The following is a 13,850-nucleotide window of genomic DNA, read 5'->3' as shown; positions in this document are numbered from 1 at the left end:
GTGAACAAATGTTCTCTTGTTTTTACAGGTGGAGAGAGGCAGTAAACTCAAGGGCAACCAGGCAGCCACGCGGCATAACCCGCACCTGTAAACTACACCTGTACGGCGATACACTCCACACGTGGAGTCATCGAGAACAAGAAGAGGCTCGCATTTCTCCTCTGATCTGCACATATCTGCATCGCTAGCTGCTGCAACTCCATCGCCCATCGGCTAGAATGGTGGCCGGTGGTGTTCAACAACCGCTGCTATCCGGCGGCGACGGCAACGCGGCTGGTGCCATCCGACAGAAGCCGCCGGACGGGGTCAAGAGGTTTCGGCGCTGCCGGACGGCTCCTTCCGCCGACCCTGCTGCGTTGGAAGAGCCTCGCCCTCTTACTCCCCCCGGCAACGCCAGTCGGACCGAAAGCGCGGCCTCGCCGGCCAAGGAAGTGCTCGAGAGCGGCCGCCCGAGCTCGAGCTTCCGCCTGGTGGGCCTGCTCCTCTTCGCCTACGTCGTCGCCGGCACCACCGCCTTCTACCTCGCCATGGACCACATGTCCGGGCACCGCAGCGGCAGCCGCGTTATTGACGCGGTCTACTTCTGCGTGGTCACCATGACCACCGTCGGCTACGGCGACCTCGTCCCGTCCAGCGACACCGGCAAGCTGCTGGCCAGCGCCTTTGCCTTCGGCGGCGTCGCCGTGGTTGGAACCTCCCTGAGCAAGTCCGCCGACTACCTGGTCGAGAAGCAGGAGTCGCTCGTCTTCCGCGCGGTCCACGCCAACGGCAAGCACCCGGCGCGGGAGCTGCGCGCCATGGAGATGAACAAGACGTGGTACAAGCTGTACGCGGCCGGGGCGCTGCTGGCGGCGTCGGTGGCGTCGGGGACGCTGGTGCTGTGGAAGGGCGAAGGGATGCGACCCGTGGACGCCTTGTACTGCGTGTGCGCGACGGTGACCACGCTGGGGTACGGCGACAGGAGCTTCACGTCGTCGGCCGGGCGCGCGTTCGCGGCGGTGTGGGTGACGGTGAGCACGGTGGTGGTGGCGCTCTTCTTCCTGTACGTGGCGGAGCTGTACGCGGAGCGGCGGCAGAGAGCGCTCGCGCGCTGGGTGCTGACGCGGCGGACGACGAACACCGACCTGGAGGCGGCGGACCTGGACGGTGACCGGCGCGTCGGGGCGGCGGAGTTCGTGCTGTACAAGCTCAAGGAGCTCGGGAAGATCAGCCAGGAGGAGATCTCAGAGTTCATGGAGGAGTTCGACATGCTCGACGCCGACCACAACGGCACGCTGTCGCCCTCTGACCTCGCCGTTGCGCAGCCCACCACCGCTTGATTTGTTGGACCATTTCCTTAGCATTTAGTATTGGTTTTTGGGGAGCCGACAAAGAGGTCATTGTCGAAGAATCCAAGTAAGTGGTGGAAAATGGTGTGTATTTTCAGGTGTATAAACGTGCGGAGTACACATTTTCTATCATTGAGGCTTCCAACATTTTTGCTACTCAAGTTGCAAATGGTCGTGTAGGAGCTATTGATGGTTGAATAAAGTCCTAAATTCCCCGCAAAAAAATACTTCCAGTTGTAAATTTATCAGCCAGATAGCCAATAAACGGGGAGAAAAACCAGAGTACGCTTGTCTAGAAGAATACAGAATAGCTTCATGTTTAAGGCAAAAAAAAAAAGTTCAGGTCGCTAAAGGGCACCGGATGTTCTGGCGTAAGGTATTGCAACCAGAACAGCTTCTTCATTAAGCTCCCTTCTTCTGCTCGGAAGAACTCCGCTGCATCAGCAACACTGCGCGGTAGATCCGCAAACACTCCTGGAGAACTTCAAATTCGGGTCAGTAAGAGGTACCTTTTCTTCACAAACTTGCTCTGCATAATAAAGGCCTTACCCGCCGTGATTTTCCTGGCTTCCTGGATCTCCTGAAGGGCACCCTGGGCTTCGACTCGGGCCTCTTGCGCGCTTTGGTGGGCCTTAGCAAGTTCGGACTCTTGGTCCGAAATCTTGCGCTCCAAGGACTCGCATTTCTTTGCGGCATCCTGGAGCTCCTGCCGGACCTCCCCGACCCTTGCCTCGTACTTTTCATGGGCGGCTTGTTCCTTCGCCACTCTTTCTTGGGCCTCGGCCAACGACTTCTTGAGGGTCTCCACCTCGGTCGCAACTCCTACGAAATATCATGATAGTATGATCAAACATACTCAATTCATATCTTTCTACATCAGAATAGATCATTGCATACCTTGCTGTCCTCCAGTTGTTTCTTCATACGGCCGAGCTCTTCCTTGGCCTGCTCCAAACACTGCTTCAGTTTAGAGACTTCGGCAGAATGAGAGGTCGTAGCCAGCATCGACATCTGCTTATTCATATAGACATATATTGGTTAGTCTCGTGCGAAAATTATTTGATCATCTGTCTGACTTCTCTTTTAGAGCACCGGACAGTTTCTCAGGGGCTATTGTCTATACTATGATATTCTCTTTTTGCATAAATTACGTCGCATACTTCAAAGCCTGTCAAAAGGCTGGTGCAGGCTTCGGCCAGTCCGCTCTTAGCGGACCGAACCCTCTCTTAGCGGCCATGAGGGTACGGTGTTCTTCAACAATGGAAGCACTTTGCAGTGCTTCTAGTAAGGTATCCGACGCCTCTGGATGGACGGAGGTCGCCGGCGGAATAGGTGCACCTCCTTCTCGCAAACGAGGCTGCTTGCCTAATTCCGGAACCATATGGGCATCCGGAATAGTGTTCGGCTGGGGGCCGAATTGGACATGGCCCCATCGCCAGTCTCCGGGGGGATTTGCTCCCCCGTTGTTACGGCATATCTCTCTCAATGTAGTTTTGATGATTGATGACAACATGTTTGCGGACTAATCTTGTGCTTTGAATAATTCAAAGATTCTCCCCTGGCACGAGACGCTTTCTTCCCCTCGGAGTGTATTTCAAGACGGTGTAGCTCTTTCGTTTCTTTCTCGGTGGACTAGTTGCGTAGAGAGCACCGTACTATCAAGAGGGGGTCCGCTGGGGTATTGCATGGGTGGAATCATCACATACACATCAGCTTCTCACCCTCCGAGCATCTCCTTTTCATTAAAGAGATCTCTCCTCTCTTCCTTGTCCTGTCTGGGTCCAAGCGGTAGTACCGCGCAACCCAGCGGTAGTACCGCCGAGGAGCCAAGCGGCAGTACCTCTCCACAGCGGTAGTACCGCCCGTGGCTCCACAGCAGTAGTACCGCTGGGGGCCTGGCACCTCCGCCTTGTCCTCAGCATCTTTCAGAGATTCTCTCTCTCGCGCGTGCGCGCCCCAGCGGCAGTACCGCACTGCCTGCGGTAGTACGGCCGAAGGGTCACAAGCGGCAGTATCGCTCCACAGCGGTAGTACCGCCCGTGACCCCACTGCCGTAGTACCGCTAGGCAGTTTGGCTCCTACCGCCTTGATTCGAAAGGTCTTTTTCTCGTGTCGGGTTTTGCGGCACTAGTTACGGTTGTAGAGGCGGTAGTACCGTTCCAGGAGCGGTAGTACCGCCCCTACCACCGCGGTAGTACCGCATTTGGGTCCTTTCCCTACTAATCTCCTCAGCGCAGCAGTACCGCTGTCCTGGCGGTAGTACCGCCCCCTCTCAGCGGTAGTACCGCCCTGTGCGGGGCTGATTGGTGGGGGGCAACGGGATTGTTGCCCCCACTATAAAAGGGAGTCCCCTTCTTCTCTCTTACTTACCTCTTCCTTCCCCAAGCTCCATTTATTCCTCAAGCTCCATTAAATGCTTCAAGCTCCATTTTCGCCCGATCTATCTCTCTAGCCAATCAAACTTGTTGATTTGCTCGGGAGTGGTTGAGAAGGCCCCGATCTACACTTCCACCAAGGGATTTTCGATTCCCCCACTCATCCCTAGCGGATCTTGTTACTCTTGGGTGTTTGAGCACCCTAGACGGTTGAGGTCACCACGGAGACATAGTCCATTGTGGTGAAGCTTCGTGGTCTTGTTGGGAGCCTCCGATTAAGTTGTGGAGATTGCCCCAATCTTGTTTGTAAAGATTCGATCGCCGCCTTCAAGGGCACCAATAGTGGAATCACGGCATCTCGCATTGTGTGAGGGCGTGAGGAGAATACGATGGCCCTAGTGGCTTCTTGGGGAGCATTGTGCCTCCACACCGCTCCAACGGAGACGTACTTCCCCTCAAAAGGAAGGAACTTCGGTAACACATCCTCGTCTTCACCGGATCCACTCTTGGTTATCTTTTACCTTTACTTGTGCAAGCTCTTTAGTGTTTCTTCCCTTGCTTGCTTGTATGCTTGTTGTCATTGCATCATATAGGTTGCTCACCTAGTTGCACATCTAGACAACCTACTTTGATGCAAAGTTTAATTTGGTAAAGAAAAGTAAAAATTGATAGTTGTCTATTCACCCCCCCCCCCCTCTAGTCAACCATATCGATCCTTTCAATTGGTATCAGAGTCTCGTCTCTTTATTAAGGACTTTACCATCCAAAGAGTATGATTGATACCGTAGACGGTGTGGAGGAACACTCCGGTGTGAATCCGATCTCGTCTACGGGAGATGGGGGAACCTCGGTCTCTCGTGAGGAGTTCAATGTGGCCTTGGAGACATTGAAAACCTCCATGACGACCGAAGTTGAAAGCATGTTTACTAAATTTCTTGAGGGGCTTAAACTATCCACCGCACCGTTGAAAGTGGGTAACCCCGCCAACAAGGTGACGGATGCTATCCCCGACAAGGGGGAAACTAGTAGTGAAAAGGCTCCTTCTTCTAGTGGTAAGAATGGCACCGACATCTTTGCCCATGTGGAACCACCACTTGTTTATGGTGGACCGGTTCCTTCTACTCATTTGAATCATGCCGGTCCTCCCCCTAAGATTGTGAAAATGAGGATTTTGATTCTTGGGTTTACCGCTTTAAACATCATTTAAATCATGTGAACACTAACCTTTGGAGAATCATTGAAGAAGGTTTCTATCCACATGATCCAAGAAACTTCACTCCTCGGGAAGCCACGGACAATCAATTCAATGAAAATGCTCTCTTCATCATTCAAGATGCAATTCCACCCGAAGACCTACCTCATCTTCATCCCTTCGCCTTGGCTAAAGATGCATGGCATTGTGTTGTCTCTCTCTACCGGGGAAGCGCAGGCATTCAACGCTCCAATTATGAAGTGGTACAAGATGAGGCCGATGAGTTTGCAATGAAAGAAGATGAAGAACCTCGTGAGCTTTATCGGAGAGTAACCAAACTCGCGGTCTCACTACGAGATCACAGGAGCAAGGACACGGATGACAATTGGATCAAGCGTAAATTCCTCAAGGCAATGATGCCCTATCACAAGGCCATGCCCTCCGTCATTCGTCAAAGACCAGACTTCCACACTTTGACCTCAAGCAAAGTGTTGGATGAGTTTGTGGCCATGAACATTTTGGACAAGACCGCCGACAATGCGGTGCTCCGTTATCAACGGGCAAAGAAGCCTAACCTTGCATTGAAGGCCAAGCTCACCATGAAAGAAGAAGAAGAGGAAGAAGAGGAGAGCAACCCCGAAGATACGAAGTATGCATATCATGAACACATGGCACTTGCTTCAAGGAATTTTGGAGTAAGAAAAACTCAAACTTTAGCAAAAACAACTCGAGTGGCACAAGGGGCAAGCAACGTGTAAGGACTTGCTACAATTGCGGCAACGTGAGTCATTTCGTTGCGGAATGCCCGTATGAGAAGAGGGAAGACAATGGTGGCAAGCTCATCCGAAAGGACAAGGCCAAGTCGTTCCCCAACAAGAACAACTTCACCAAGAAGACTCCTCCCAAGGCTTTGGTTGTGCAAGAAGAGTACAATGAGGATGATGACGATGATGAAGATGATGAGTCGGTTGCCATGGCCTCCGTTGCCATTGCAACAACATCATGGGTGTCTCTCTTCGACTCACCCAATGAGAGCATCACCGCCAAGTGCCTCATGGCTAAAGCCACCAACAAGGTAATCTCCAACATCAAAACTACCATCATTAATCATCCTTCCCCGACGGATAGCATTAATGAACTTGAGGGAGCTAATGTGGAGGCTAACGAGTTTGTGGCCTTTATGGGCAAACTCAAGGGAAAATCCAAGAAGCACTTTGTTGCTCTCTTGGAACAACTTGGTGAAGCCAATGACATGATCGAGGCTCACGAAGACACCATCTCTAAGATGGAAGGGCATAGTCGTGACTATGCCGATGAGATTTTGGATCTTTCCAATGCTCTTGAGGAAGAGCGTGGTCTTCGTTTGGCTCTTGAGGAGTCACACAATGTTGATCATGCTAAGTTAAAGAAAGATTATGATCATGTCCTCATTGTTTCTCGTGTGCTAAATTTCGAGAAGGCCAAACTCGGGGTTGATCTTGCTAGACTCAAAGAGGAGTTTGATATACTTGACAAGGCCCACAAGGCCTTGAAGGGTATTCACGCTAGTCTCAAGGAGTCTCATGATCAACTCCAAGTGAAGCTAACTAAGGAGAAAGCAACTTTTCCTCATATGGTTTTAATTGATAATGCAAATGCTACTAACCCGTGTTGTGAGCATATACATCTTGTTGAGGAAAATGCTAAGTTGAAGGAGCAACTTGAGAGAGGTCTTGCGACTTGCATACAAGGAAAGAAGAACCTCAACGATCTCTTGATCAACCAAAAGGGAAGTGTGGTCAAGGAAGGGGTTGGGTACGTGCCCGACTCCAAGAACAAGAAGAAGAATGACAAGACCAAACGACCTCCTCCCCTCATGCAAACCTTTGTGAGGGAGGGATAGAGTGCCCCCGAGGAGAAGAAGAAGAACAATGTCAAGAAGGGCAATGTCACCCCTCTCAACAAAGCCGGCGATTTTAACCCTTCTTATGTGTTATGCCGTGCTAGTGATGGGCATGTTTATGCCAAATTTGTTGGTTCTCTTCATGAGTACATTGAATGGTCTATTTGGGTTCCTAAGACCCTTGTTACTAACATCAAAGGACCCATTACAAAATGGGTACCTAAAACCAAGCATTGATCTCTTGTAGGCTTTTGCTTCCGGTGGTGGATCATGGTTACTCGATAGCGGAGCTACAAATCATATGACCGGAAGCAAGGACTTGGTGGTGGACGTGCACAAAGTTCCATCTATGCCCACCAATGTCGAGTGGGGTGACGCCTCATCTTCTAAGGTATTGGGACTTGGCAAGGTGGTCATCTCTCATGATCTCACGATCGAGAAGGTCATGCTTGTTGAGTCCCTTGCATACAATTTACTTTCCGTTCGTCAACTTGCAATCATGGGCTTTGCCACGTTCTTTGATATCGATATCGTGGCCCTCTTGTGGAGCAAGACTCTTAAAGTAGCTTTTGTTGGGCATGTCGAGAACGGTCTATATGTGATTAACTTTTCGGAGCGACCCACTAAGACCGTGACATGCCTAATGGCTAAAGTTGATGTGGGATGGCTTTGGCATCGCCGTTTAGCCCATGTCAATATGAGATCTTTGCAAAGTCTCCTCAAGGGGGACCATGTCCGTGGACTAACGAATGTTAGTTTTGCTAAAGATCGTGCTTGCAGTGCCTGTATCGAAGGAAAGCTACATGAGAAGGCTCGCCCTCCCACGACTATCATTTATTCAAAGAGGCCCTTGGAGCTCCTTCACATGGATCTCTTTGGGCCCCCATCCTTCGATAGTCTTGGAGGTAGGAAGTATTGCTTGGTGATTGTGGATGACTACTCAAGGTACACGTGGGTGTACTTCTTCAAAAGGAAGAGCGAGACCCAACAAACCGTCATTGACTTTGCAAATGAAGCACAACGTCAACACAATGCAAAGATCTTGACAATAAGAAATGACAATGGCACCGGGTTCAAGAACTACACCTTGCATGAATTTCTTAGTGATGAGGGAATCAAGCATCAATATTCCGCACCATACACCCCTCAACAAAACAGTGTTGCGGAGAGGAAGAACGGGACGTTGATGGATGCGGCAAGGACCATGATGGCGGAGTTCAAGTCTCCGTACAACTTTTGGGCCGAAGCCATCAACACCGCGTGTCATGCATCCAATCGGCTCTACCTCCGCAAGGGCTTGAACAAGACTCCATACGAGATACTCACCGGTAACAAGCCCAACCTCAAGTACTTCCGGGTATTCGGGTGTAAGTGTTTCATTCTCAGGAAAGGTGTTCGGTTGTCTAAATTTGAGGCTAGAGTTTATGAGGGCATATTTGTTGGCTATGCTACAAACTCTCATGCTTACCGTGTCCTCAATAAATCCATGGGACTTATTGAGGAGACGTGTAACGTGGAGTTTGATGAGAATAATGGCTCCCAAGTGAAGCAAAGTGGCACTTGTGATGTAGGTGATGAAATTCCTCCCCAATCCATAAGAAGAATGGGTGTTGGCTTTATCCTACCCATTGAGGAACCCCTTGTGGCCGAAGGAGAAGGACAAAGCTCCACTCAAGTGGAGCCATCACCAACCCAAGGCCCACACGCTTCCGAAGAACAACATGAAGGCCCTCATCCTCAAGAACATGACCAAGGGCAAGATCACGCTCAAGACGGTGTTGACACATCAAGTGATGCCCAAGGTCAAGTTCTCTCCTCCGAGCAAGTTCAAGAACAAGAACAAGTCCAAGACGACACTCAAGATGATCAAGTGACCACTCCTCGTCTCACCCCCGAGGAGGAATTAGAGCGTCGTGCCGCCAAGGTTGCTTCCAAGCTCTCCACCAAGGATCATCTCATGACGAATGTGCTTGGAAGCTTAAGAAAGGGGGTAAGCACTCGTAGACAATTAGCAAATTATTGTGAGCATCACGCGTTTGTCTCTTGTGTGGAACCCCACAAGGTCTATGAAGCGCTAGAAGATCCGGATTGGCTCAATGCCATGCATGAAGAACTCAACAACTTCGAGTGCAACAAAGTGTGGAGATTGGTGCCAAGACCGACTGGGAATCACAATGTCATAGGAACCAAGTGGATATTTAAAAACAAGCAAGATGCCCATGGGATTATCATTCGCAACAAGGCTCGTTTGGTAGCACAAGGCTACTCCCAAGTCGAGGGTATCGACTACGGTGAAACCTTTGCTCCCATTGCTCGTCTTGAATCCATTCGCATGTTGATTGCATATGCTTCTCATCATAACTTTAAGTTACAACAAATGGATGTGAATAGTGCTTTTCTTAATGGTCCTATTAATGAATTGGTTTACATCAAGCAACCCCCCGGGTTTGAGGATCCCTACTTTCCCGATCATGTGTATCAACTCTATAAGGCACTCTATGGCCTTAAACAAGCCCCACGTGTGTGGTATGACCACCTTACCGAGTTGCTACAAGACCGTGGTTTTGAAGTTGGGCTAATCGACACCACTCTTTTTACTAAGAAGGTCAAAGGGAAGTTTTTTGTGTGCTAATTATATGTTGATGATATTATCTTTGGTTCCCCTAACAAAGCTTTCAATGAGGAATTTGCCGCTCTCATGACCTCAAAGTTCGAGATGTCCTCCATGGGAGAGTTGAAGTTCTTTCTAGGGTTCGAAGTGAAGCAAAGAAGTGAAGGAACCTTCATCAATCATCCAAATACACTCAAGACATGCTCAAGAGATTCAAGCTAAGTGACGTCAAGCCGGCCTCCACTCCAATGCCCACCAAGTGCCAACTTGACTTAGATCCCAATGGTAAAGTGGTGGATCAAAAGGTATATCGCTCCATGATTGGATCCTTGCTTTACCTTTGTGCATCTAGACCGGACATTATGTTGAGTGTGGGAATTTGTGCACGGTTTCAAGCCGCACCTAAGGAAAGTCACTATGTGGCGGTCAAACGAATCTTTCGATATTTGGCTCATACCCCAAACTTTGGCTTATGGTACCCAAGAGGATCAAACTTCAAGCTTGTAGGGTACTCGGATTCCGATTGTGCGGGAGACAAAGTGGATAGGAAGTCCACTTCCGGAGGGTGTCAATTCCTTGGTTGCTCTTTGGTAAGTTGGTCTTTCAAAAAGCAAAGTTGTGTGTCTCTCTCGTCCACTGAGGCGGAGTATGTTGCCGCCGGTAGTTGTTATGCACAACTCCTATGGATGAGGCAAACTTTAAAGGATTACGGTGTCACTTGTGACAAAGTGCCTCTTTGGTGTGACAATGAAAGTGCCCTCAAGATCTCCCTCAACCCGGTGCAACACTTCAAGATGAAGCATATTGAGATTCGGTATCACTTCATCCGGGATCACATTAGGCGAGGAGAGATCGAGCTCAACTATGTCAACACTCATGACAACCTTGCAGATATTTTCACGAAGCCCTTGGATGAAGTAAGATTTCGCGAGTTAAGGCATGAGCTAAATATCATTGATTTGAGCAATGTGGCTTGAACCCTTGCACACCCCACCACGCACATTTTGTTGTCTAGTTTAGGTGTAGGCATGGACATAGGGGGAGTGTTGTTCTCTCAATGAACTCTCTCTCCCCCCATTATGCATAAATTGATCAAGTCTTTCACTTTAGCCATTGTTGATGGTACTTGTGCTTCAAAGACGAGTTTTGGTCATGGCCCCAAGGTTAAAATCTTCGCGGCGCCATACCTTTTGACTCAAACATAGGTGGCCTCGGCCACCGCTCTCTTTTAAAGAGGTGTGTCTTGGTCGTTTGCTGGTGTGCTCTTTCTCTTGCCGTTTTTGTCCTTCCGTCGAGCAAAAGCCTTGTTTGTTTAGTTGTCGTGGCGTGCTGGGCGGTACTACCGCTGGTGGTGCGCGGTACTACCGCTCGTAAGTGGTACTACCGCCCCCCAGCACGGTACTACCACTGAGGGACGGGACCAGGGGGTTAAGTCGGGGCAGGGGGAGGTTTCTTCTCCCCCATACCCATTCACTTCGCCCCCTCTTTTCTCTTCCTCTCTCCAACCTCCTCTCGCCGCGGGAGGGCTCCGACGGATCTCCGTCTCCGGGGCGTTCCTCTCCATTTCCTTTGGTGGAGTCGATCCCCACCTCGTTCTCTTGCCATGGATGCCGGTATTGCCCTCGTTCCTTCTTTCGTTTTGTCTCATTTTCAGATCTTGTTTCTTAGGGGCAATGGTGGTTGCATCTCTAGATTTTTGGCTAAATCTAGGCTTGAGTTGGTTGGAGAAGGCAACTAGACTATCTCGATTAGAGTTTGGTAGGATTATTTTTGAATTTGGTAGGCCGGTAGTGCCGGATCTGACCACGGTAGTAGGAAACCGCTGTTTCACCGCCTCGTGTTGTAGGAAACTGCTGTTTCTCCGCCTCGACCAGTAATACCGCTCTCTTTGAAGCGGTACTACCGCTTGACCTAGAGCGGTACTACCGCTCCCTTTGGGGCGGTACTACCGCTTGGGGCGGTACTACCGCGGGCATGTCACGGTACTACCGCTGCATGCCAAATTCCATCATTTTCCTGCCTTACCTTGATCATTTTTGTTGAGTTCGTCGGCTTATGCTCGTTCTTTCTGGTTGTTTTGCGTGTTCTTGTGTTTGGCTCCAGGTGATGACCATTCCGAGCAGCAAGGTCGCCGTATCAACCCTGGGCGTGCTACATCAAAACGCTACCGCACCTCAGAGCCAGCCAGTGGTTCCTCGAGCACCCAACCGCCTCCAGCAAGTGCATCTGCAAGTGTTCCTCCACCTCCTCAGCAATCGAAGCGATCCGCCAACAAGCCAAAGGGGAAGACTGTGACTGAGATGACCAACAAGGAGTTTTGGGAGAAGCGTCGCCGCAACCCCTATGCGGTGGACCAAGAACCCACTTTGGTCAATCGCCCGTTCTGGAACCGTTTTCAGTTTGCCATCTACTTTGATGTGATCAAGGCCAAGAAGAATCTTTTTGTTGATGTTCGCTCCATTGACACTGATGCTATGGAGAAGGAACCAGAGTACTTTGGCGAAGCCCTTCAGATGTGCACTCAGCTGAACATTCTCAGGATCATGCAATTCAACAAGGATTTCGATGCAGATTTAGTGGCTCAATTCTATATCACCGTCCATCTTGGGACGGATTTCGAGAGGACTCTGACATGGATGATCAATGGCAAGCTGCTTTCAGTCAAGTGGAAGGCATTCATGGAGTTACTTGATGTGGTGGATCACGGGCTTGAGACTCCTGTCGGTTTCCGCCCTCACCGCAACGCTACGTCCACCCACAAGCAAGCCCTTTGGCCCTACTGCACTGTGAAAGTTCACCCAGTAACTGAGAAGAAGACCTATGAGCTGTCTCCGTATCTGGACATTCTTCATCGCATCTTCCGTGAGACTCTCTTCCCTCGGATCGGGAATCTGGATATGGTCCACTCTTACCTCGTGGACATGCTCCTTTTCTGTCAGCATGAGAAGGAAGCAAGCACTGGAGAGAGCCTGGATATTTCTCATGTCATGTGGTCTGAACTTCTCTCTGCCGTGTCTGAGCGCAAGTGCCCTATATATGGTCCATTCATCATGAGGCTCATTGAGAGGGCCTGGGCATAGACTTATCCCAGAGTGTTGCTAGAAACTGGAGACTTCGTTTCTCATGAGATCAAGCGTCTGAGAAAGAAAGACAATTGGACAACGCCTCACACAGGGGGTCCATCTGCTATTGTTGCCATAGGGGGTCCATCTGCTGCTGCTGCTGCCATGGGGACCGAGGGTGGGGCTGCTACTGATGATCGTGAGGAGGACTTTGGCCCCTCTAGTACAGAACCGTCGTGGGCACAGAAGCTTAAGCGCAAGATGAAGAAGCTTTTCTGCATGGAGTCTCATGGTCAGTACATGACTCATGTGGCGGAGAAGCATGCCAGGACGCGCCACAAGGAGCTCATGCGTCAGATGGGAGCAACAGTTGCCAGTGGGTCTGAGGGTCAGATCACTGAAGAGGAGGACTGGATTCATCAGAATTGCCATTGGACCGACTCCGATGCCGAACAGTTTTCGACCCACGATGAAGATGCAGAGATGTGATGTTCGAGATCGTCTTCTTCCCATCACCTGGAGTCGTAGCGTCACTCTTTGCCCTTTTTGGTGTCTCGCTGCCAAAGGGGGAGAGAGTGTAGGGATTTGTGTTATTGTCGTGCTTTGAGTCGTTGAGTCGTCTTGTGGTTTCTTGTGTGTTCTCTCGGTGTCTTTATTTGGTTTGGTTTGGTGTGAGACCTAAGTTCTAGACATATGGTGTGAGACATATGCTCCCTATCGCTACCTTATTACTTATGTCTTTTTAGAGTACTGTAGTTTATTATGAGATGCATGCTTGTCCTGTTTATTCTCTTCTCTCATATATCTTGTGCTTAGTATTGTTGGACTATAAAATATAGAGGGAGTGTTGATCCGAATGTGTGTGCCGTGCCATATCTTGGTGTACACATTCTGGGGGAGCCCGTCTATATTTTGTAGTTCTTAGTTTTCTTCGTTTTATTTCTTTTCCTTGCGCAAATCCCTAGTTGTCATCAATCCACCAAAAAGGGGGAGATTGTTACGGCAATATCTCTCTCAAGGTAGTTTTGGTGATTGATGACAACATGTTTGCGGACTAATCTTGTGCTTTGAATAATTCACAGATTCTCCCCTGGCACGAGACGCTTTCTTCCCCTCGGAGTGTATTTCAAGACGGTGTAGCTCTTTCGTTTCTTTCTTGGTGGACTAGTTGCGTAGAGGGCACCGTACTATCAAGAGGGGGTCCGCTGGGGTATTGCATGGGTGGAATCATCACGTACACATCAGCTTCTCACCCTCCAAGCATCTCCTTTCCATTGAAGAGATCTCTCCTCTCTTCCTTGTCCTGTCTGGGTCCAAGCGGTAGTACCGCGCAACCCAGCGGTAGTACCGCTGGGGAGCCAAGCGGCAGTACGCTCCACCGCGGTAGTACCGCCCGTGGC

At 50.0% G+C, this 13,850-nt stretch overlaps 1 protein-coding gene across 1 annotated transcript; it reads left to right on the top strand.

Annotated features, from left to right (window-relative positions):
• Nucleotides 1-119: 119 nt before the first annotated feature.
• LOC123082469 (two pore potassium channel b) lies at nucleotides 120-1,599 on the top strand. Its single transcript, XM_044504799.1, has one exon. The coding sequence runs from the start codon at nucleotides 219-221 to the stop codon at nucleotides 1,317-1,319; it is 1,101 nt and encodes a 366-aa protein (XP_044360734.1). The 5' UTR covers nucleotides 120-218; the 3' UTR covers nucleotides 1,320-1,599.
• Nucleotides 1,600-13,850: the final 12,251 nt, after the last annotated feature.

This window comes from Triticum aestivum, chromosome 4A, assembly GCF_018294505.1.
Source record: "Triticum aestivum cultivar Chinese Spring chromosome 4A, IWGSC CS RefSeq v2.1, whole genome shotgun sequence".
Classification (NCBI taxonomy): domain Eukaryota; kingdom Viridiplantae; phylum Streptophyta; class Magnoliopsida; order Poales; family Poaceae; genus Triticum; species Triticum aestivum.
This window is presented reverse-complemented; position numbering and strand designations above follow the sequence as displayed.

Coding starts and splice junctions, on each gene's coding strand:
- LOC123082469 (XM_044504799.1), top strand. CDS start 219: ATGGTGGCCGGTGGTGTTCAACAACCGCTGCTATCCGGCGGCGACGGC.